The sequence below is a fragment of the Echeneis naucrates genome, chromosome 1 (assembly GCF_900963305.1).
Source record: "Echeneis naucrates chromosome 1, fEcheNa1.1, whole genome shotgun sequence".
Classification (NCBI taxonomy): domain Eukaryota; kingdom Metazoa; phylum Chordata; class Actinopteri; order Carangiformes; family Echeneidae; genus Echeneis; species Echeneis naucrates.
In genome coordinates this window covers 22,173,832-22,197,593 of record NC_042511.1, presented here as the reverse complement: position 1 = coordinate 22,197,593, position 23,762 = coordinate 22,173,832, and the positions used below count along the sequence as shown (strand labels likewise).

Here is a 23,762-nt window from a genome sequence, read left to right as displayed (position 1 = left end):
GTGTTTATATCAGACCGAGGCTGCATCTATGAGCTACTGCATGTTGGGAGAGACAAGACGTTTTCTGCTCTCAAATTACTTTTAACCAGACTCGGGGAGGATTTGAGAAAGCTTTATTGCACACACAACGTGTTAGACGACTACAGTACTTCCAAGTTTCACTCTGAATGGTAACGTCAATATTATCGGTCTTAACGTGTAAGCTAACTTAGCTAGCGCGTAGTTTGACATGACTAAAAGCCAGTGTTTTGTCTACTTGCTACTTTTGTCGGCAGTTGACTAGTGTTAGTAATGGTTATGCCAGTTATAGTTAGAAAACCCAGCTAACCGACAAACAAACCTAATGTGTATTTGATTATCGTGTTCTTCAACTTTTAGCGAGACATTGAAAGTTAGCTAGTTGTTGAGCTGCGATTAGCAAAAGCGAGATAGCAACCTATCAGCTACCCGCCGATTTTAGCAACTTAAGAGACTAGTCGGCATGCGGGTTTTATAGTTGATTCGTTTTTCTATGGACACAGGTAACACCTGACCCTCTAACCAAAGAGAATCAGAGTAATGGAAATCACAGATGTAGCTGATGCAGATCGGGGATATTGCGTGTTGCCATGGCGATCGTGGGACGGGGCTAGGTTGCAGTTGTTGAGTTGCTAAAGTTCACCAAGTCAGAAGAAATTCAGCGTCTTTTTGAGCAAACTACGTGTTTTTTTTTTCCTATCAGTCGTCGCTGCGCTTCTGTCGTCCTTAAAGCTAGCGGTTGCTGGTGTGTGTACCCCCGGGGACTGGTGACGGAGAGCTGACGCTAGCCTGCGCGCTGGAGGTGGAGGGAACGTCTCATTGTACTTTCCCGGGAATCTGAGCAGGCCACACATTTACCAAACCCATCGGTGAATAACATCCACGAACAGATCGCCAAAACTGCTCGGTAACGTTACAACATGGCCGTTTGCTTCTGGGCTAGCCTGTGATTGAAGCGGTAAGGTTAGCTAAACTTAACAGCTGTCGGTTAAAAAATGACGCATTTGATGCTTTCCCGCAGCCGGTTGCTGTAACACTTAACCCGCACCGGCTTTAGACAACATAACTGCGTTAGCTACGATGGCGTAACGTTACCCTAAATGTTTGACGTTATGCCTGTTTTGTTACGTTTTTTGAGAAAGGCGTCGTTCTAATAGCTAACTACTGTAAGCTAAGTAACCCATCTCATGCGGTTAGCTTAACTGATGCCAACAAAACAGTTGTATGCTTTTAGTTACTAACATTAGATATTGGTGACATTTTTGCATATTTTGCCTGAAATACATAACTTCTGCCCCCTTTCTCGTTTTTTTCCTAATGAATTGTCTTCCAGCAATGTAAACAAGCAGTCTTCACAACTGAAAATTTATTTTTTTGTTGAATGTTTTCATATAGACATTCAGATCCCCCTTTACGTTCCAAGGGACAGTTATTTTGTATTGAATTTCAGTTAACTGTAAGCGTGTGGCATGGCAACTGGAGGCACTCCTTTCAATGACAGCTCAGAAGAGCTACACAACTGGGCTGTAGCCAATGGCAGTCTGGAAGACAGACTCAACAACATGGTAAGGACTGTTAGAAACCACACACACTGGGCTGGCAGTTTTATTCTGAGTTATTACGCCTGTGTTAGTCCTCAATGCTTTATGCTTTTATTATGTAGCTACTTTAATCAGAATTTTGTCAGTAAATTGAATATATCTTTTCTGTTGATCAGGACTGGGGTGTTCAGCAGAAGAAAGCCAACCGATCCACAGAGAAGAACAAGAAGAAGTTGACAGCTGCTGTGGTGGAGAGCCGCCTGACTAATGATATTTCACCAGAGTCCACCCCTGGGGCTGGTCGCAGGAGAGCACGCACTCCTCATTCCTTTCCTCATGTCAAATATACCACCCAGATGTCTGTCCCAGACCAAGCGGAATTAGACAAGTTGCGACAGAGGATCAATTTCACGGACCTAGATGAGGTAAAAAGCTGCCACATCCCAGTGGAATTATTTTGTTTTCCCCATGGTCACCATCCTATTAGTCTGTGTCCAAGGAATACAGATGTTAGACATACAATAAGTGAGTAACTTAATGGTGTTGTGATGTCACAAATGAACAGGAGTGGACAGAGTCACCTGGTGTTGAAAATGACAGTCAGACTGTCACACACTGAAGTGACATAGCATCTAAAGAAATGACAGAACGTTTTTTATTCATTATTGTTGAATGTAACCTAAGGAAGATGCCCTTTTAGACTTTTTGACTACTAAAAGCAGTGTTTTTATGAAGGGATCCTGGTATGGTAAGTAAGGGAACACATGTGAAAGCCTCAAGCAACAGCATAAAGTAATGTTACTTTCTCAGAACTATCAGTTCCCATTGCTGTCAAGTATCAAGTTTAAGCCAGTTAATTTGTTAGTTGCCTTTTTTTGGTTTGTTTGTTTGTTGTTTTTGTGGAATCTTTTTCTTGGGAAAAAGTCCACTCAAACGAAATAAAAAGTTGTATTTCTTTTCAGTAATTAACTGCCATTATGCGATGCCTCTCCAGCTGCCTATAAAAGAAGTGATATTTAATATTAAAATATAAAAGATAATATTTTTCATAGCTTAGTTTGGGAATTTTTGGCTGCCCGTGTTCTGTTGCAGCTCTGGGGGGGGGGGCGGTGCAGTAGAAGTGAAGACGTTGATAAATTAACTGAATGAAGAAAACAAAACTACAGAACGAAAATATGTAAATATTTGATATAAGATACTTTATTGGACAAAGCTAAGTCAATTTATTTATTAGATGGCAATTTTAACGCTGTTCTTACTAGGATACTTCTGGTGCAGAAAAGGGCACAAAAACAAATCTGAATATATCTGAGTTTTCTGGACAAAGTATCCAGAATCGTGAGTGTTGAAATTTCTGACTTTTGTCTTTTCTTTTTTTTTTTTAATGATTCAGAGGAGCATCGGCAGTGACTCCCAGGGGCGTGTAACAGCTGCCAACAACCAGCGCCAGTTAGCTGGAGAGAACAAGAAGCCCTACAACTTTCTACCTCTGCATGTAAACACTAACAAAAGCAAAGAACTCCTCCCTCCCTCGTCCTCTGCCCCAGCCACCCCAGCTATCACCAAGGAAACCAAGAAACAAAGCCCAGGATTCAGGGATACATTAACCCCTGTGGTTCCTACCAAGGAAACGTCAAGACACAGCCATGGTGGCACAGAGAGAGGGCCTTCGGTGCACAGAGAGCATGGGAGAGTAGAACCAAGAATAGACAGCAGCCAGGTAATAATTGATGTTTACTGTACTAACCCTAACCCTGTACTCCAACAAAAACACTGACATGAATCTGTAAATCCATCAACTATGTATCCCGAAGCACGCAGAAATCAGTTTTCCAAAAAGGTTATTGCAGTTATATTTCTAAGTTGCACCAGTCTCTCAGAAATTAAACTTATTAAAGAAGATGCGTGTCCGATGAGGGAATCTTAGCAAATGTACACAGACCAACTGTTAGAGAGGGTTAAGATACAGAAAGTAATTCACATTGATGAACCTCTTTTAATACTATAGAAATTTGTACAAAGGCAAGTAAATATTGATGGTTATAACTTTTGATGATTTTCTTTAACTGTAAAGCTTAGACAGAATTGATTTTACATTCAGTTGGTCCCTCTTCTAATGTGTGTATATATCCCATTGTGTATGTATAGTTGCTCTCAGATTGCTACTGTGAAACCAGAACTAGGATAAAAGTGAGAGAGGAAGCGCTAGTGCAGCTGAAACTGGGTTGTATTTAGGGCAATTTATAAATATGCCACCCTTGGTGCCCAGTGAGTTTTGTGCCCAACCCCCTTTCTGCCCTTGTTCAGTCCAGGCTGAGCTGTTGGTACAGATACTTGCTCACTTTTCCTGACGTCTTTTTCTGTCTTGTCTTCATTTACTTTTCCAAAATCCACACCCATACGCAACCCCTCTCGTTTTGTACGGTCTCAGGTGGTAAGCAAACTGATACAGATCCGGGAGTACATCAGTAAGGCCAGCTCCATGCGGGACGACCTGGTGGAGAAGAACGATGTACCGGCCAATGTGGAACGTCTGTCTCATCTCATCGACCACCTCAGGGAGCAGGAGAAGTCTTATTTACGATTCTTGCAGAAAATGCTGGTAAGCTTATCAGTTTTTTGTCTGGCTACATATTTGACATTTTATCACAGCATCTACCTCTCTCCCTGTCTTGTGCTACAATTTAAAGCTATATATTTTTGGATACATTTGCTGTCATCTGCAAAGGATGTTTCTTAGTTCATAGCTGAAGTGGAATCTGTTTTTGTTGGTTGCTTTAGGCAAAGCAAATTTATTTCTATAGTACAATTCATACACCAGGCAATTCAAAGTGCTTTACAGAAGCACAAGGTTACATAAATAGAAAATGCATTTCAAAGGCAAAGAAAGAAAGGGAAAAAAAGAGCATACCACACATTTTAATGGCTGTCTTTCTCTGTTGTCTGAAACACTTAAATAGTAGAGTTGTGTTTCTTGTGCTGATAAAATAGAACATAGGACGCCATAGGGTGACTTCTTTTACTAAAGGAATATTTTTTTTTTCTGACCCCTTTACAGTTGTTTAACAGTTTTACTTAAATGCATGGTAGTTTGTGAAAGAAACATACATTTGAATGTACCTAATTTGTTAACTGCAATTATGCAAAACTCTTGATGGACAAAATGTTATTTTGGTCATCTATATTACTGTTTGGCAGTGAATGGCTATTCTTTCTACATATGTATAGGCACGGGAAAATGAAGAAGATGATGATGTTGGGACTCTGGATTCAGCGGTGGGGTCAGGTTCATTAGCAGAGAGTGCTTCTCTTAACATTGAACTTCAGTCTTCAGATGCTTCAAATGCAGTGGTGTGTACCCTTGCCTGTATTTTTTTCTTCCTATCCTAGCATCTGATGATCCTTTTCCATGATTTTAGCTGGGTACTGCTCTCATGGTTTTTTTTGTACACTCTGTGCTTGTAATGGCACATGGGTGTGAATCTAATAGGGTGGGCGGCCAGAAGTTGTGCGTGCTGATCAGAAGGAAGAGCTGGAGAACCTACGCAAGCAGCATGAGTTGCTCAAGAAGATGCTGGAGCAGCAGGAGCAGCTTAGGGCTCTACAGGGCCAGCAGGAGGCTCTAATGGCCATGCAGCACAGTGCAGAGCAGGCACTTGCTGTAATTGAAGACACTGGTAAGATGCACACATAGTCACATAGTCACTGATCTGAACACAGCCAAATGCACGTTAATGTGCATTTAGCTGTGTGTGGAAGTTGGAGGTTTTAACATCCCAATTCTTTTGCCATTTTGTTGTCATTAGTTGTCACAGAAACCACAGGCAGTGTTTCAGGCCTGAGCATCACATCAGAACTGAATGATGAGCTAAATGAGTTAATCCAGCGATTCCATAACCAGCTCCATGACTCTCAGGTATATTAAAAGCTCAACTGGGCTGCAATGTTTTCCATGAATGATACCATAAATGCTAGTCTTATGATTATACACTTAATCCTTCTGATTTATGTACAACAGTTTTTACATTTCTTAATTATAATGACATGTCTGTGTCAGTATGTGAAGATATTAATTTAACTTTAACAGATTATAGTATAAAATACTATCAGGAAATGTCAGCCTGTCATCCATTTGACAAGCAGTGTCAGCTTTAAAAAAAATATTTACTTTGTTGAGATATGTATATTAGCTAATTTAATGTGAAGAAATTACAGTTCAGGTCTTGCATTATTTGTGTTCTGTAGACTAAAGCAGTTCCAGACAACCGGCGTCAGGCAGAGAGTCTTTCCCTCTCTAGAGAGGTGAGCTGGTCCAGGACTCCCCAGGCTGTTGGCCCACCTCACAGGCCGCTCCTCCACTCTGCCTCTGGCCCACACACTGGGCTAGATACTGGAGCAACAGCTGCCAGTGCCAAACTCACCAAACTCCAAGAACTACAAGACAAAAAGCAAACCATGGACAAGATCCTGCGGGAGCTGCATTCACTCAGAGACCAGACTCTCAATAATAACTCATGTAAGAGTGTTCCCAAATAATTTTTTTATGATACTGTCCCATGTTGTAAATTGTTGATGAACTCCATGTGGTTCCTTTCAGGTCGTGGCTTCTCAACACAGTGCAGTCTCAGTATGGGAGGATCTTCAGATTGTCCATCTGCTCTCTGCTCTAATGGGGCCTCAGCTTCCACTTCCTTTCATCACTCACTCACACAACACCAGGACAGCTCCAATTCAACTGACAAGCTCAGGTACACAAAAACCCACACAGCTTCAAGAAAGTGAATAGGAAGGTCAGCTGTTAGCAGCAGGGTGCTGTAGAGTGGTGAGTGTAACACAGAGAATGTAGTACAACCCTTCTGTTACAAAGCCTGTCAAATGTCTTTCTGTTGAAAAGTTTCACCTTCTGCTAAAGGTTCATGAACAAGACAATGTGTTTTTATTAGGCTTTTCTGTACTTTGACATATGGTAGTGGGTGAAATGGTAAAAAAATACACAAGCCTTGTGATTACTAAGCCAAGTATATATTTATTGAGTTAATATATTTGTTGTTGTTGTTCTTTTCTACTCCTTACAGGAAGCTTAAGGAGGTTCACAAGCGCTTGAATGAGCTGCGGGAATTGGTTCAGTATTATGAGCAGACCTCTGATATGATGGTGGATGCAGTCAATGAGAATGTGAAAGAGGATGATGAAGAGGATGAGGAGGAAGATGAGACAGAGGATGGTTCGATGTTTGAGGCCATGTTTGACTCTGAGCAGGAGAACCGCCAGCCTTTAACTAACATCCGGTGGGTGTCTTGAGTAAATATATTGGTAAATGAAGAAGAGACACTTTTCCTGATTGGGCTTCAATTAAAAGGACAATAATTATAAACATAATCAACAGCTAACAACATGTTAAAATGCTGAAATGACACAGAACTGTTCCCACTAAGAAAGGGAACTTTTTTAGCATTGTCAACAAGTGTTTTTGTATCCATAACAGATTTTACACCTAATCTGTTTAGAAACCCACAGCGCAGTAGCAACTGGACAGACTTGAACAGCCTGACCAATGGACGTAGTGTCAGGAGTAGTAACACTAACAACCGTGATGGCAGACTCAACACTGAGTGTGAGATCAATAACCGGTCAGCTGCCAACCTTCGCAGCCTCAACATTCCCTCAGCCATAGGTAATCTCATACAGTCACCATATGTCAACATGCAAACTCGTAACAGCAGTCTTTTTTTTTTTTTATTTTACTTGAACAGTTGTTTCCATACGACTTAAGTCATAAAATACAATTCAAGTTACATAGTGTGATAATTTCTATTTCTTTCAGGAGAGGCCTGATTTTAGGAGCGCAGATTTGGATTTCAGTATTATTGCGAAGTTTTAAAGAGGAAAGCAACAAATTTAATGACATGATTCTATAGGCAAAAAGACTGTAAATAATATTTCTATAAATTTACTCCCATTTAGATTGCCAGTACAACAGGGACCCACCCTATAACCAGGTGAAGGATGAAGATGAAGAGGAGGACTGTCTTGATAACGATGCAGAGGCACAGGTTGTGGCTCCAGACAGTGAAGCATCGGGCTCTAGTCGGAGGAGCAGCCTAGGAAATGACAGAGGGTTTTCCCAGAAAGTTCATCGACACACAGCGAAGCAAAAACTACGGCAGCTGCAGGAACTGGTGGCCATGGTTCAGGTGAGTTAAATGACAAGTGATTTGTCAATAGCTGGACAAAGGGAAATATTGATGAAGGATCTGTAAATGTTACTAATTGAAACCATCATTTTCTATTTTATACATAATCCTTAGCTACACAGCATTAAGGTTGATGTTTTTGTCTGTATGTAGAGTGACGACACAGATGGTACCACAGCTAATGAAGATGAAATGTTACACCAACAGCCAAATAATACCAGAGCTACTGCAGCTCGCACACCTGCGGCTGGATCTAAACAAAATCCCAGGGATCTCACTCTCTCCAGCAAGGCCAGGTAAACCATATGAAAGATTTCAAAAGCCCAACAGTTGTGCTTGACCATTGTTTTAGTTTTATTCAAATTATTTCTTGCTTTGTGGTTAAACTGTTATTTAATTTGCATCGTAAAACTACTCTGGACTCAGGGAGAAGTTGTATGAGGAGAAACTGCTTCAGCAAAAACAGGAGTTAAAGCAACTTCATGAAGAGCGCCAGAGACTCATTGAAATTCAAGGCAAAATTCAGGACCTCCAGTGGGCTTGTCCAGACCTCCAGGTATTTTACACAATTTTTGTCTCACGTCTTACGAAAATAATACGCCAAAGATCTAAATTAGGATTTCATATGATGTGACCCAAATTTAAGTGCATACCTTTATATACACTGCCTATCCCTGCTCTAGTCATCTGTGTCCAGCACAGTGAGTCAGCAGGGTTTGCTGAAAAAGGCTCCAGTTGCAGTTTCCACTCCAGCCACTGTCCAGGCTTCTTCATCTGTACCTAAAACCAACTCAGCTGGACTCAAACCCACTGCTCCAGAAGCAGCTACTTCTTCAGTGACCGACAATGAGGTAAGATCCTCAGCTAACATTGGTCAAAGGCTGAAATGTCATCTGCTTGTTCACAATAGTGAAGTTATATTAACAGACGCACTGTTCTGGCATTGTCAGCAGCTTTGGACAGAGATGCGTCGCCACCAAATCCTGCGTGAAGAACTGCGGCAACGCAGAAAGCACTTGGAGTCCTTGATGGCTGAACACCAGAGGCGTAGTGCTCTCAGGGATTCTCCCTGCAGGACTGAAGTCCAAGACAGTCTTGCAACACCCTCACAGCCTCTCAGTAGAGATGAAAGGTAGAAGGTGTATTGCTCCACCAGCCTTACTTATGAATGTCCAAGTTTGAAGTTGGTTGAATATTTTGTTTACTTTATCTAAGTGGTACATTATAACAAAATTTTGTACCTTTTTGCTGCCATTAGGACAATGGCTACCTGGGGTTCCCCTACATGCCACCTTGAAGATGAAGATGATGATGATGAAGACGATGATGAATATCACTCAGAGATAGGTGCAGAGGAGGAAGAGGAGCAGGAAGAATGTGCAGAGAGCAGCACTGATGATGACATCCACATCTACTCTTCAAGCAGGAACCAGTGCTCTTACAGTAACAGGAACAATCAAGGAAGGTCAGACAAAGTGGAGGCAGAAAGAATTGTTATGAACCACATCTAATATCTTTAATATTTTTTAAATCATGTACTTTTTTTCTGTGTCCAGTAACCTTAAGCCTCCACCAGCCTTCTCAGGTGACAGTAGTCAGCATCACCATAACAAGACTAAGCAGCAGTCTAGAGGTTTGAACCAGTCTGCGAATCAGCACGGAGGTACACGGCGGCAAGAAAACCTGCGCTGGGCCTCAGAACTTTCCTTTGCTGAGGGCTCAAACCACTGGCAGGAACAGGTCAGCCAGCTGCACAGACAGCTGGACTTCAGTACCAGCATGTGCCAGACGCTCTTGCAGGACCAGCAGGTTGGTCCACTGAACAAATACATGCACTCACAGAGACAGTGACTGATCTTTATAACTGACACCAGCCTAAATTTTTTTGTCTCACTATGCAACAACAGTGTATATTGGACAGGTTTATATAATATATATATATATATATATAAATAAATAATTTTTGTTGTCTCTCATCTCTTTCCACAGACACTGTCTTACATGTTGCAAACCATGCTGACAGGTCAATACAGTGTGTTACCCAACAACCTGTCATCACCTCAGGTCCAAATGGTCATGCACCAGCTCAACCAGTGTTACACCCTTCTGGCATGGCAGCAAAACAATGTACAAAGGTGAAAGCAACAGCATACATGGGTGCACCCCTTTATTTGCATCAATTAGTATATCTTTTTACATTTCCACATTCCACATTCCTCCAGACTAAAGCAGGTCCTGGGTGACCTCCTATGGCAACAGCAACAACTACAACAGCAGCAGCCACCACCTTCATCTTCAACAGCAGGTTGGCAGACTCAGAAGCAGGACTCTACACAAGAAACTAATTCTGGTCCTTCAGCCTCGCAGGGTATCTTCCCTTTCTCTTCCACCCTGCATCCTTCAACCAACATGTCAACAGCTGCCATATCCCCATTCCATCCTGGTATGACATGCATATTATAACTCTTGAGCTTAATTCTAACAAAAATTTATTTTCTTCGACTCTAGCTCAAAATGTTGTCTAAAAACTCTTTGTTTACAATATGCAAGTGTTAGAATGTTACCTTTATTTAAATAAGAAATAAGCGCTTATTTTCCTGGCTTTGCAATTTTGTTGCTATTACCTATATGATTACAGACTTTCAATTAATTAAATATTTGAAGTATGAAATATATTCCAACTCCCAAAGTCTTTATTTCTATTTTTGAAGGGTTAACCCATTATCCAACTTTTTTGCTCACACCACAGGCTTCAACTTGTATCCACTGTTCCCTCCTGCCATGGGTGACTTGTCTCAGAATGCAGCAGGTCATGCTGTACCTGACCACCAGAAGCAGCAATTAGACCCAAACACCTCTATCAAAACGGAGTACATGAGTTTCCCCCCTCCACTGCAGCGTTCTCCTCTGAACACAACAACAGAAAGAGGGTATGTACACCATTTCTCCACTAAAAGATATTTCTTTTTTATTTGTGTAACGTTATTGTTCTTTTTTTTTTTTTTCCCCCACACAACCCCTTTAGAGCGGCTGGCTGGCTCAACACCTCCCATGCAAACAGCACTGTCCAACATCACCTGTCTAAAACGCAGCTACAAGAGTCCCCTGCCTCATCTCCCACTTTCATTAACCGCCACTCCAGACCTCAAGACTTTGATCAAGTGTCACAGGAAAGCTTCAGCAGTATACCAGATCCTGTTGACCCCACTACAATAACAAAGACTTTCAAGGCTGGACGTAAGGCGTCCGCACAAGCCAACCTTGCCTCCAGAAGCAAGACTCCCAATTCTAAGAGTCGCCGTCGAAGGGGCAAAGGGCACAGTAAGAACAATGAAGGTATCAAAATAGGGCACAATTTCTTCAAATGTTTTTCTGTAACAAAATTTGTAATGCCTTTAATGAGGAAAATCTAACTAGTGGTTTTTGTGTTTTCCTCAGGCCATGAGAGTGACAGTGTAAGCAGCACTGCTGGATTTGCCCAGGAGAGGGCAGCCCTGCCACGTCACAAGGATCAGAACCAGAGTTTGCTTGACAAGCTGACTCAAGAGAAACTAGACAGCAAGACTAAGCCTGGGAATAAAAGAAACGACCTCTCCTCTGGTATGGCTCAAACAATTTTAATGAAAGCTCTCCTTACCCTCAATTTATGTTGTCTTTGTGTTTAATTTTTCTTTGCATACATTTAATATCTGCGTTAGGTTTATTTTACATTAGAATATTCGTTTCTATGATTAAAACATCATGACATTTAAAATCATTTTAATTTACTTTTCTTTGCACATTTTTCATGTTTAATTACTTTATTGTCACTTTAATTTATCTTACTCACAGCCTATGCTTGGAGAACACCCTTCCTCTCTAACAGAATTGCATGCACAGAAGCACCAGGTAAACTCACAATGCAAATCCAAGTATCATTTGGTTGTTATGTCACCTAAACATCACATGCATGTACTATTTTTTTTATTTTGGCTTAACCTAAACCAAACCTTCATGTTAGGGGTAGCTTGTTGTTTTCACACGTGTATGAGATGATGCAAATATCTGTTTGCTCATATTGAACCCATAGATGCAAGCAGCGACTTCTCTCTGTTCGAGGCACTGAGGGAGACCATTTACTCTGAGGTGGCCACCTTAATATCACAGAATGAGTCTCGACCTCACTTTCTCATCGAGCTCTTCCATGAGCTGCAGCTGATCAACACTGACTACTTGCGACAGAGGGCACTCTACTCCCTCCAGGTAAGTGTAGACACATGCAGCTGCTTGCTCCGAATGTGTTGTTTGAATCTGGAATGGATATTACCTTTTATGCTGAGCTCAGATTACGAAATACTCCACTTGGACATCTCTTTGATCTGCCCCTAAAGAAATTAACTGTTGATTCTAATTTTGTGATTGATTCTAGGTCAGGAGTGGTTTGGTGCAGAATATCTGGTAGTGCAGCCAATGACTGATAAGAATTTTGTCTCTGATGCTGTTTCCATAAATAGAGCTGTCCTGATCATTTTAAATCTTTGGTCATATCGGAGAGACTCTGGACCAAATGTCTGCTCTCAGGGAAGATCATACTGTCAGGAGACATTTAGGAGGAGGAAGGGGTGGGGGCACCTGAAACATTAAAAAAATGTGAGGAGTTGATGAAATCATGAAAGGGTGAGAGGGCAAAGAGAAAAGCAACTCCATTCCACTTCATTCATTTTGTGTCGATGTTCCTTTCTTCTCTCTGTTTTCTTGTTAAAACTAACAATCTACTAAGTAATCCAAAAATGTCTTTTTTTTTTTCTTTTTCTTTTTCTTTTTTCAAATCAAGGTGTTGATATTGTTCAGTGTAGATCCCCAAGAGTCATTCCCTCACAAAGCATCAACTACTATCCTAAATAATTATAAAAAAGATAACATATAAGTAAACAAAAACAGAACCTTTCTCAATATAATAACGGTAACCTCACTCAGCATACAAAACTTAAATTAAACAAAAAAATAGGTCTGAAGAAAATCAAGCATGCATAACTCATAACATTATACAATTCGCTGACATTATTTTCTTATTACCAGCTCTTTCCCTGTACATCACAGTCACATATCCTATGATCAGACCCTGGCCTAAGATATGAATGCACCATTTCCATGACAATGTCAGTTCATGGTGACGAAAGGCTCTTCATGCCTTTTCTCAGGACATTGTGACGAGACACCTGGCAGAGAAAAGTGCAGCGGAGGACCAGCTGCCCCCCCTTGGTCCCGTGGTGTGGGCTGCAGGCTCTCAGTCTGAGCTGACGCCCAGTGAGAGTGTGGCCACCAGTGATGCAGTAAGAGACCCATTATTACCTCCCAGTGTGGCACTGACATTTGTCCTTTCCTTGTTCTTCTTTTCTCTCATTTTCAGTTGAAGCTTCTGTCTGCTCTCTTCTTTCCTTCCTTCCTTTTCCTTTACATCTCAATACATTTTGGATTAGTTTCTCAGCCTTGTCTTCTTTCATCCTTTCATACTTAGTCTCTTGTAACCCTCCCATGTCTCTCTTTATTCTTTGTTTTTAATTTTCCCTCAACCCATATTCATTGTCTTTGAATTTAACCTGGCAGCAAAGCCTCAGAAACCCCACAGTTTAAAAAAAAGACCCTCTGATCACTCCATGTGTCTTTTCCAATATGAGACATTCACTTTGTTCTGTGCCAAGGTCCCAAGAGGTCTGCTAATTGGAAGTCAGACCTTTGGTCTTTCTAAATCATTCCTTTGTTCAAGAATGATGGATGAAATGCTTAATTTGCCATGTTACGATAACTCCAGGAGTAGCTACAATTGCTACCATTGTATATGGTGTACACAAAAATTTAAAGGATCTCTTGCGTCTGTGAATTATTTAAGGGGTTGTTAGGCTGCTAATGAAATGGGTCTGTGTTTTATCATCCATTGTCTTATGGATGGAAGAATCAGGGGTGAAAATTGGATGTTGTGTGTGCCTCAAAACAAAATTGTCTTTTTCAGGAGGTGGTGGAGAAAAACTTGAGGCTCCCCCAGGAAACAATGAAGAAGAGGGATGAGACAGAATCTGTGGACAATGAGAGCACTGTATCAACTTCCTCAAACCTGGAACCATTTGCAAATGATGACCTGGGTATAGTTTTGCGCAACTTTAGGATTTGACTTTGCAAAGCTTGGGGAACCTATATCTCTTTCCACATTCAGGGTTTCCATCTAAATTGCTTTGCTTATTTCCTCTAACTAAAGCAAATTGAAATTCACCCTTTCCTGCAGGCCTTTTATCTTGGTAAACCAACCAGTTTACACACCAGGATCAATGCCAAAGAGCCAAATTAAACATTATAAGATCTCAGATGAAGGAGTGAGGATTGTGTAGAGGAGACAAATTGAAGGGGAACTTCAGTATCTTAGAATAAGAGTGGTGAGGCCTGGCATGCTTTGGTTGATCCTCTAGTGTAAACCTGGCTGTAGACGCATTAATATCCATTACTGTCCTCATTTCTCTCGCAGCATTGATTTTTGAAAATTTCATATCCCATTTCTATTTCTCCTTGCTCTCCTTTCTTTGCTGCTGTGATAGGCAACACGGTGATTCATTTAGACAAAGCTCTGGCCCGGATTAGGGAGTATGAGCGCATGAAGCTTAAAGCTGAATTTAACCACTCCAACGCCAGCACTGCAGGTGCGGGTGGCTCTGAAGTCTCACATGCTGAACATCCTTCTGCTAACCCTGCTGAACCAGTGGAAGGTACCCACGTAACCTCGCCTGATTGCAACATGATCGCAGCAAAGAACTGTAGCAACAGAAACACTGCTTTTTGCTGTGGTGTTGAATTTAGCAGAATTTATGGGGGAAAAAAAAAAAACATGTTATTTGTGTGTAAGCAGGCAGAGCAGCTGATGACGTGCGATGTCCTCAGATTGACACTCAGCAGCTGGATCGTCAGATCAAAGCCATCATGACAGAGGTCATTCCCTTCCTCAAGGTAAGATGGCCAACGCAGGGAGCTGTGGGAAATTTTAGTTACACCAGCAGAGAATGCACTGGAACCGAAAAAAATATTAGTTTCTTGCACTTGTAATGAACAACAAAACAGTAAGTCAGTAATTGATTGCTGAACATTTTATGGCTCAAGTTGAATTGTATATAAATAATTTTCATCTTGATAAATTTCACTCTTGAATCCATTGTAGGAGGTTTTTTTTTTTATCAGTACTGAGTACCATACCATTATTGTCACAGTCATTAAATATGGTAAATATTTTCCATAATTAGGAGAACATGGATGAGGTGTGTTCCCTCCAGCTGTTGACATCTGTGCGGCGCATGGTCCTCACTCTCACCCAACAAAATGATGAAAGCAAGGAGTTTGTTCGCTTTTTCCACAGACAGCTGGGAGGCATCCTGCAGGTATGCCCAGCAACAGATTCCTCAGACACTGGCCCTATGTGTTTAAGCAGATCAAATAAAGAAGAGTCTCTCTGACGTTTCATACTTTGTGCCTTGCCCCAGGACTCACTCAGTAAATTTGTTGGCCGCACTCTGAAGGACTGTGGAGAGGACCTTCTGGTGGAGATCTCAGAGATCCTCTTCAATGAACTGGCTTTCTTTAGACTCATGCAAGATTTGGACAACAGCAGCAGCATTGCCTTGGCAGCCAAACACAAAAATAAGAAGAGGGCTGAGCAGCCCACTAAAGCAAAGCCAATTGTTGAGGTCAGTTCTTTTTCTGTTTCCATGTTGTATTTTTGGGAGTATGATAAAAGAAGTGTTTAGAGAAAATAACACTGATTTGTTTTTTGGTTTGAATTTAATCCTCTCATTAGGGAAATACAGGACCCAATGGCGATAAATCAGTTTCTCCTGCCTACTCAGATGAAGTTAGGGTAAGTTGTTTTAGGACTGATAATGAAATCTTCAATACTCAGTTCATCTGTGTTGCAATAATTTCATCCCTCCTTTTTCTTGTTCCAGGACCAAAATGAGGCTGAGCAAGAAGGTGATTCCCACCTCCAGGATCTTTATCTGCAGACAGAGATGAAGAACAACAGAAGCAGTGAAGGCTCAGAGGTTGAAGAGGATGATGAGGATGAACAAGATGGACAGGAGATGCCTCTGTCAATCAGTAAGTGACAGTGTTTTTTTGTTTTTTGTTTTTTTTAAGTGCCCCATGCTACTAGTGAAGAGAAGGGCAGGAGGCCAACGTATAAGGTTGGTTTGTTATTTACACATCTAAAATGGGAAACTGAAATCAAGCTTTTCTCCTTTTTTAAAATTAAACTTTTAGGACTTTAGGAATTTTAGGTTATGTCAGGTCCTGTCTTTTTTTTTTTTTTTTAGGGCGGGAAACAACAAAACCAACAATCTGGTCATCACTAGAAGTTCTGAACCTTGTTGCATTAAAACATCACTTTTACTTGAGTAGAAAATATCATACATCATTGTGTCAAGTGTTTTAAAATAATAACTTAACAGCACAATGTGACAGGAAATTAGCATAAATACAAGTCCTTAAATTCTAAAATGAAAATGTTTGGAGTTTTTTTTTTTTGTTTTTTTTTTTTTTTTTTGTTATCTCATGTTTGCACATATATGCTAAATTTTTTTTGTCTTTCTTTTACTGCCTTTTTTACAGGCCTTTCCAAGGCAGAAACTCAGGCCCTGACAAACTACGGCAGTGGTGAGGATGAGAATGAGGAAGAGGAAATTGAAGAATTTGAGGCTGGACCTGTTGACGTCCAAACCTCATTGCAGGCCTCTGCTGATGGACACGTGGAGCAGGAGGTATGAGTTGGTCACAAGAGAATTTTTCCATAAATTACCATCTTACAAAAACAACTTCTGTCTCAGTCTCACTTGCGTAATTTGTGTTGTGTTCTAGGTGCCACCAGCCAGTGAAACCCAGGAGACCACAACACAACAGCAGAGTTCAGAGCATGATGATGGTGAGGATGTTTTGATACATTTAGTGGAGAAAAAAGTAGCAAAATGTGAGACTGGATCTTGTATTTTCAGAACCCTCGATAATCTGTTATCTTGGTCCTTCAGAAATCAACAAGCCAGTTGGGTCGTTAGATTCAACGGCAGATGAGCATAGCATCGTGCCGTGCCATAGTCCTGAGGAGAGTAAAGCTGGGACAGCTGCTGTGTCAGAAGAAAACACTGTTGTCTCTGATAATCAGGATGCACAGAAGGAACCAGCTTCTACAAGCAGCCCTGACACAGACTCACCCGTCATGATCAATGTGGATGTGAGTGTGAAGATGCTAGTTTAATTGACCCTTGTCAGGATATTTGTTTTCATCCTACCATTCTACCATGACAGTTCTTCTTTGTGTAATGAATGTTTGGTATTGTTGCTGTCATGTATTGTTTTTATTTATTTACTTTTTAACTATGTTGATGCAGGAGATGGGGTCAGGTAACACTAGTCAAAAGTCTGATGAGGAAGACTTTGTCAAGGTGGACGACCTGCCTTTGCAGCTCACAGTCATGTGTGAAGTGCGTACTGGCAAACCCATGAAATGTTAATCAATTTTTTTTATAAAAAGTGATGAAAATAAAATACCCTGTAAAAAGACATGTGATCTAATGGAATTTACTGTGTGCTGTAACCTTAGGAAGAGCTTCAGAAGAGAATAGTGGAGGAACAGCAGAATAACAACCTGTCTGCAGAGATCCTGAATGGGAATACTGAATCGCTGACTGGGCTGGTGGGAAATGCACAGGAACTGAAGGAACCAGGTATTGATTACAGTCCTTGTCACTTCGGATTACAGATTAGTTTGTGTTGTTCGCCTGATACCCAGCAAAAGCCAAACCACTGTCTCTTGTTACCGAGTGCACATCCACACAATTCCAAGAAGCTGCTGTGTATATCCATAAACTAATACTCACAATACTTTGGGAGTGAAAGTTGTGTTTTCTTTTGTTTTTCAGACACTGCAGGTGCCCAGAGCGTATAAAGAATAAGAATGTCTCAAACTCTGTCTTCACCCCCAGTCTGTTCTGGATTGTTGATCTAATCTGTTAGTCTAAAAGGAGCAACAGCTCATAATATTGGTCACAAATTAGTTTTTTCACACACAAAAAAACTAAAATCTCTACAGAGTCAACAGTTGATTTTTATTTTATATTTGTAAGAGTTTAATGTGATTTATAGGTAATCTGGGGTTGGGTTATCTCTCTGCTGCTGATTTCTGTTTAAATCTAGTCCTGAAACATGTTCAGATCTGCCTTAGTCTCTTTGGTTCTGGGATCAGTTGGACATTAGATGTAATTTTTCGTGGTTCTGCCTTACCGCTACAAAGCTCATCTTTTCTGCACTTGATTCCTAAATAGGAAAATATTGCATTGGATGGAAGTTCAGCTGCAGCCTGATGGAATTCAGCTAATTGTTTTTGCCAGCTTGAACTCTATTTCCCCTTTATGTCAGAGCTCAAAGATCAGACTTAGCTTTTATCCCTTCTGATGTATCTTTATATACTGTTCTGTTTGTTTAGTCTCATTGATTTTCATGTAATTAAATGTTAACTACAGTAATAGATTTTAAATAATAAAATGCTGGAACTCTAAACAGTGGTGGTGTCAACCTTTCTGATGTTGGTTCAAAGTCACAGCTTCATTCTTCAGATGCTTGTAGTGTTGTAATACGTAAATACTCAAAGCTACGTTCAGTAACTGTAGTTCCCATGGCTGGCCCCAGCTTTACTCTGATATAATACAAAGAAAGACTACCATGCTCAGAAGACCAGGGGCCTGGGGGTCCTGCTTCAGAGACATAACAGAAACGTTTCATGTGGGAGTTGATGTTCCATTAAGCTATGATCAATACTACAACACAAAAACTTAATTTAATTTAGCTCACATTGAACAATTTGCATCATGGTAAAAAGCCAACTTCTCCAAAACAAAAAAAAAAGCATTTAAGTACATTTATCAGTACTATGGTCAGTAGTGATGTGATCAGGCAGTACCTGTAACGTAGTTGTTGAACCTTTTGAGCCATTTGAAACCTTGATTTAAGAAAAAAAAAAAAAAAAAACATGCCCATCTGCTACCAATGCTGTGAACGGGCTGCATCTGAAAAATTATGGATTAACATTTTTACATTAACTTAATTCTACTTCTTGATCTCAGGCGTCCTCAGGGCCATGTATAATAACAGTAAAAATTAAAAATGGAACACATTTGCAGGTTTGAGCCATCCAAATTTCCCTCATCTCAGAAAAAGTAGGATTTAGCTTTTTCATCAAAGTGTCATTAAAGTTTTCCAGAACTGTGGAAAAAGAGGGGAAAACACCATAACAATATCACAGAAAAACTTTGGTTCAGAGGATTAGTAGGTGTGCAAACAGGAACAATTTAATGTGTTGTCCCAAGATCAGCTGAGCTTATCTTAATCGTTGCCTCTGTTTGCAGCGAAGCATTTACAAACTGATCAGAATTCAGCACTTCGAGGATCACCAGGGCATGCAGGGGTTCGGGCAGTCACGGATGTACGACTCCAATTTGCCTTCAGACACTTGCATCAACGTTGTGTACGTGGTCAACTAAAAGTAAAAATTACAGACAGGGAAAAAAAAAAAAATATTTACACCGGAATAATCCAAATATCTTAGAATACAGAAGCAGACTCACCTTGTTTAACACTGGTTTGGTTGAGAGCACATCATACATGGTCTTTAGAGAGATGCCCTAAACAGAGAGAGAAAAGTCTTTGATAGAAGAGGAATGGACTTCAGACCCAAACTCACATGACTGGGCTAACTTTACTGTTTCTAATCAGAAACAGAAAAATTGTGCAGCTTCGTAGAGGAAGTGGCTGACCGTGCAGACTCACCTTCTGTGTAGTTTGGTTCATGCACTTCATGGCGGGCGTTCTGCGGTCATCCAGGAACAAAGGCTCCTCCCAGTGGTCGTAGTTTGTCTCCAGGACAAACCATCGGCCTAGTTTCTGGTCGATCCTGTGACAGAATAATGAAATAAATTCTCAACATGTGACGTGCGATTGATTTGTGAGGTTGAGTTAGATCAGGTGATCTAAAACCACAACAGTCATCATTTCCTCTGTGAGCAAATGGGTGTTTCACAAGACAAACACGAGACAAGCTGCTGCATCATTTGAGCTCAACCTCAGCTATTACATTTTGTTTTAGTGGTGGTTTGAGGGCCCGGGATTGTTTATATTGAAGTCAGCCTTGATGGTGGAACTACAGGAAATGTAATAGGCAAAGTAATCAGAAACATAACGGTATAAGATCCGGTACTCACTCCAACAAATCGATACTGAGCAGTCTGGACCGGGTGATGATGCAGCCTTGACCCGTCTGGTTTCCCCCCAGAATGAAGTAGGCCGGAGCGAGCAGCTTTGTTTGAGCCAGGCGGGTTTTGGCCTCCTCATAGCTGATGATAATGAGGAAGGAAGGCACTTTTTTTGGGAACATTTTCATGTGTCATTGAGACTCAGCAATCTGCTTTTATGCATCACAAGACAAGAACAAACATTTTTTATTGCAGTTGAAAAATACCTGTTAGCATTTTCTAGTACAGAGCGAGTCAGAAAGCTCATCCACATCCCATCTCTCTTGCCAAGGATCCACTCCAGGATTCCTGCATGTAGACAGAGAGGATCACATATTAATCATGAAACTCAGTGGATTTGTCCTCTCTAATGTCTGTATCAACAGAGCTGAAAATAAAAGTTTCACTCACCAATGTATCCTCCATCGAGACTGAAGCGTTCATTCATAGTCAGAGTGAAAATGTGCTGAGAAGAAAACAAGTTTACAAGTTAAATATTCCATACATCTAGAAGTCTGGAAGAAGTATGCGCAATTTAGCAGCCATCACATCATGTTAAATATGTTATATGCCATTTGAATCTTCAGTAATGATACTAAATGACTTACAGGCTTAATCCCAGTCAGCATCCCAACGTATCCGGCAAAGTTTGTAGATTTGAAGACAGTCTGGTTATTTCTCTTGAAGTCCAGGTTGACCACCAGAGGCTTCAGCTTCTCACTTATGATCCATGACTTGTTTTTCACATCCCAGCTGTGAAGCGGGACAGTTTTAATCTCATGAATGTTATTTTTACTATCTTAGCCAAGATGATTAAGACTGAACATTGGTGATATTCTTACCCCAAAAATAACCCAAAGTCCAGATTTCTGCCATGAAAGAGGTTACCTGTAAGAGTGCAAAGCCAAAAAAGCTTTTCATGACTGATGCAGAATCATTTTGACTGAATCAATCAAAGTGACCCAGAACAACTGCCTACCTTTATCATCTTCAGCAACAATGGATGTGCACACAGTGAACACCTCATAGAATATGTTGAACAAGACAACTTCACCTTGAGTACAATAATGAAAAAAGAAAAACAAAATTAAAGATAGTAAACTCAATTTTTGAATGGAGAGTTGATAACATTTGTGTTTTCCTACCAAGAGGAATTCCTGAAACAGCAGCAATTCCTTTGATTTCGTCACTGAAAGGGTGTGGGAGTGTGTCCACCATCAAAGGCTGCAGAACATTAGAAATCATTGTGCAGTCACAAAAGGCTTTCATGACAATCAGTATGATACAGAAAGAAATGACACTCACCAGCGTAATGTCCACCAGCTCTATCAGCCTACCACTGGGCACAAACGCATTGGCCAAGTCTCTGATGGCCTGAATCATGTTGACCAGCTTCAAAGAAAATCATCATCAGTAAAAACTGGAGAGGTTTCTGTTGAAGCTTGGAGGATTACATTTTTAAAAAAAAATATTTGACTGGATTCTTACATCTGCTTTTTTTTCAGTAATCAGAGCCGTCCATCTCTTGCTGGGTGGTAAGTTCAGGTCCACTGTGTACCAGCTGACAGCTCCTCTGAACCTGAAATAAAACGAGAAGATGTAAAAATCCTCCACCGTGATGATAACGGCACTGATCAGATATGATTTTTACTTACTTATTAGTTTTGTATAAACTTGACCAAACAGCAAATCACTGACCTGGTGCTAAGTGTCTCATTTGGTAGCTAGAATAATTTCTAACCTAACCCACCATGTTCACATTCAAACACCAACACTTTAATTTAATTACAAAATGCATCATACAAAACCCAAACAGCAGAGGCCGAATGATCCTGACTGTTGTTCTGTAGTATTTTTCTTTTTTTGTTTTTTGTTTTTGTTGTTGTTAAATATGCAGCGGTCAACTAAATGAAAAATGAAATGAATGATATACATTATATACAATGTTGTGTGTTATCAATTATTTGTGTAAAACATCTGCGTGCATCTTCCTACAGTTCTTGACCATAAACACAGCAGGGACAAACTGTACTTTTGAGCATTTGGACAGTGAATTTAACGAGCAGAAAGTGAAAGCAGCACAGCTCCGTTTCAAAAGTCACCGATGACTTCACCACAACACGGCGTTTCTGTCCCCTTTCGCTGTAAAAACGCGTCTTCTCGGATTATTATTTCACTCACAGACTCATCTTACTTACGTGGGACCGTTTGGTGGATACATTCCTGTCCGACAGTCTTCTGTGTACTGTGAATAAATAAAAAAATGGAAAGCAAGAAATCACAACGATTGATGTTTTTGTGTGTCACTTCATCAACGCAGCGCAGCAGCAGTTGGACAACAGTTGTCAACGACACAATGGCGGAGCCCAACGCGGCTTACCGGAGGAATGAACTGCGTAGATGTGACAAAAATCAAAGTGGCTAAAACGAGAAGGACCCGTTGAGCCATTTTCACGGAAGACTTCACCAAAACTTGCAGCTTCGGCTCGTTAAATGAAGTTTACTCCCGTGACGGAGAGCTCATCTCCGCTCAAAGAGGAGGGGGAACAGGAAGCCGTAAACATGAAAATAATTTTCATATAAATATGAAACAAATAAATAAACTATTCACAATATAATTAACAATAAAACACAGTGTTATTTTTTATTTTTTGTTTTCTTTTTGCCAAAAAACAACAGTCTCGGACAAATTACATAACGATGTGATCCAAAACACCCCTCAAAACGGCTCTGGTGGTCGTTCCGACGCGGAAGTGAAAATAAAAACGTCATCATCAGTGTGGTTGGTTGTGTTTATCTCCTCCGATGACATTTGGTGCACTTATTTAAAGGATGTCTGAATATTTGAGTTTAAAACAATAACAATAACGCTACATTTGGTTTATTAATCAAGTGCCGCACTGTAGAAATATTTATCAGTCTATACGAGAGGGAAATAAAAAAATAAAAGTACTTTATTACATTCACCTGGAGGCTGTATTTACTTTGTAAGTAAAGAATTTCCATACAAAAAAATCTGATCTATACCTAGTTAAAGCTTTGTCATTTTAGTTAATAAATCTTAATGATATTAAATGAAAGGGAAAATATGACAGTGCTGTAATAGTACAACTTAGTTGCAACAGAAAATATGTGTTCTGACATGAGGTCATAAGATTGGTGGTCCATTTGTGTTTAATAAAGCAGCTATTTGCAAATGTCATTTTATGATATATTACAGGTATAGTCAACACTGATAATACAAACCTCTTGGATGTTTTCCATTAACTAAGGCTAAAAGAAATCAAACTATACAGTTTCTGTGAACATTAGCATATCCAGACAAATACAGACCAAATATGGAAATTTGGATTTATTGGTTAGGGGCCCATTGATAATTAACATTTTGTTTTGGACAGGGTTAATATAGGCCGAGTCACTGATCATAATATATGACCTCATAGCAACATTTTTTTAGAGGAGCTGGTTCCAATTTCAACATGACAAAACCTTGTCCTCCTACGTCAACGCTGTGCAACACTCACTGGCCAAGCAAACCAGGTCATACTGCTGAATGGGTGCAGTCAATATCCTAAATCTAGTGGAAAGTCTTCCTTAAGTTTATTGAAACAGCACTTTTTGAAATGAGACTTTGATCAATCAACACAAGTGTAACGTTTATTTGCACTGATAGTCCTATCTTTTGCTAATGAATGGAGAAAAGGGAAACATAAATTTCA

At 40.3% G+C, this 23,762-nt stretch overlaps 2 protein-coding genes across 2 annotated transcripts; one reads left to right on the top strand and one right to left on the bottom strand.

The window, feature by feature from the left end:
* Positions 1–9: 9 nt before the first annotated feature.
* Positions 10–18,315, top strand: pcm1 (pericentriolar material 1). Its single transcript, XM_029501102.1, has 39 exons — positions 10–170; positions 1,469–1,583; positions 1,736–1,984; positions 2,953–3,279; positions 3,991–4,161; positions 4,788–4,910; positions 5,050–5,236; positions 5,366–5,475; positions 5,805–5,908; positions 5,969–6,075; positions 6,157–6,307; positions 6,635–6,847; positions 7,067–7,233; positions 7,524–7,753; positions 7,907–8,049; positions 8,180–8,309; positions 8,437–8,604; positions 8,704–8,885; positions 9,012–9,218; positions 9,310–9,562; positions 9,743–9,888; positions 9,976–10,196; positions 10,503–10,683; positions 10,779–11,102; positions 11,830–11,995; positions 12,934–13,065; positions 13,743–13,872; positions 14,320–14,487; positions 14,634–14,725; positions 15,016–15,150; positions 15,253–15,456; positions 15,567–15,626; positions 15,715–15,865; positions 16,376–16,524; positions 16,622–16,685; positions 16,789–16,991; positions 17,149–17,241; positions 17,361–17,484; positions 17,680–18,315. Exons 2-39 carry the CDS (start codon positions 1,488–1,490, stop codon positions 17,703–17,705), a joined length of 6,087 nt encoding a protein of 2,028 aa, XP_029356962.1. The 5' UTR covers positions 10–170; positions 1,469–1,487; the 3' UTR covers positions 17,706–18,315.
* Positions 18,316–18,574: 259 nt separating this feature from the next.
* asah1b (N-acylsphingosine amidohydrolase (acid ceramidase) 1b) lies at positions 18,575–22,565 on the bottom strand. The gene is made up of 14 exons (XM_029508036.1): positions 22,424–22,565; positions 22,242–22,288; positions 21,532–21,622; positions 21,349–21,435; positions 21,189–21,267; positions 21,023–21,097; positions 20,886–20,931; positions 20,652–20,796; positions 20,455–20,509; positions 20,271–20,352; positions 20,014–20,145; positions 19,583–19,706; positions 19,381–19,437; positions 18,575–19,292 (listed from the first exon to the last, which is right to left on the bottom strand). The coding sequence occupies exons 1-14, from the start codon at positions 22,490–22,492 to the stop codon at positions 19,203–19,205; spliced, it is 1,179 nt and encodes a 392-aa protein (XP_029363896.1). The 5' UTR covers positions 22,493–22,565; the 3' UTR covers positions 18,575–19,202.
* Between the last annotated feature and the right edge of the window lie 1,197 nt (positions 22,566–23,762).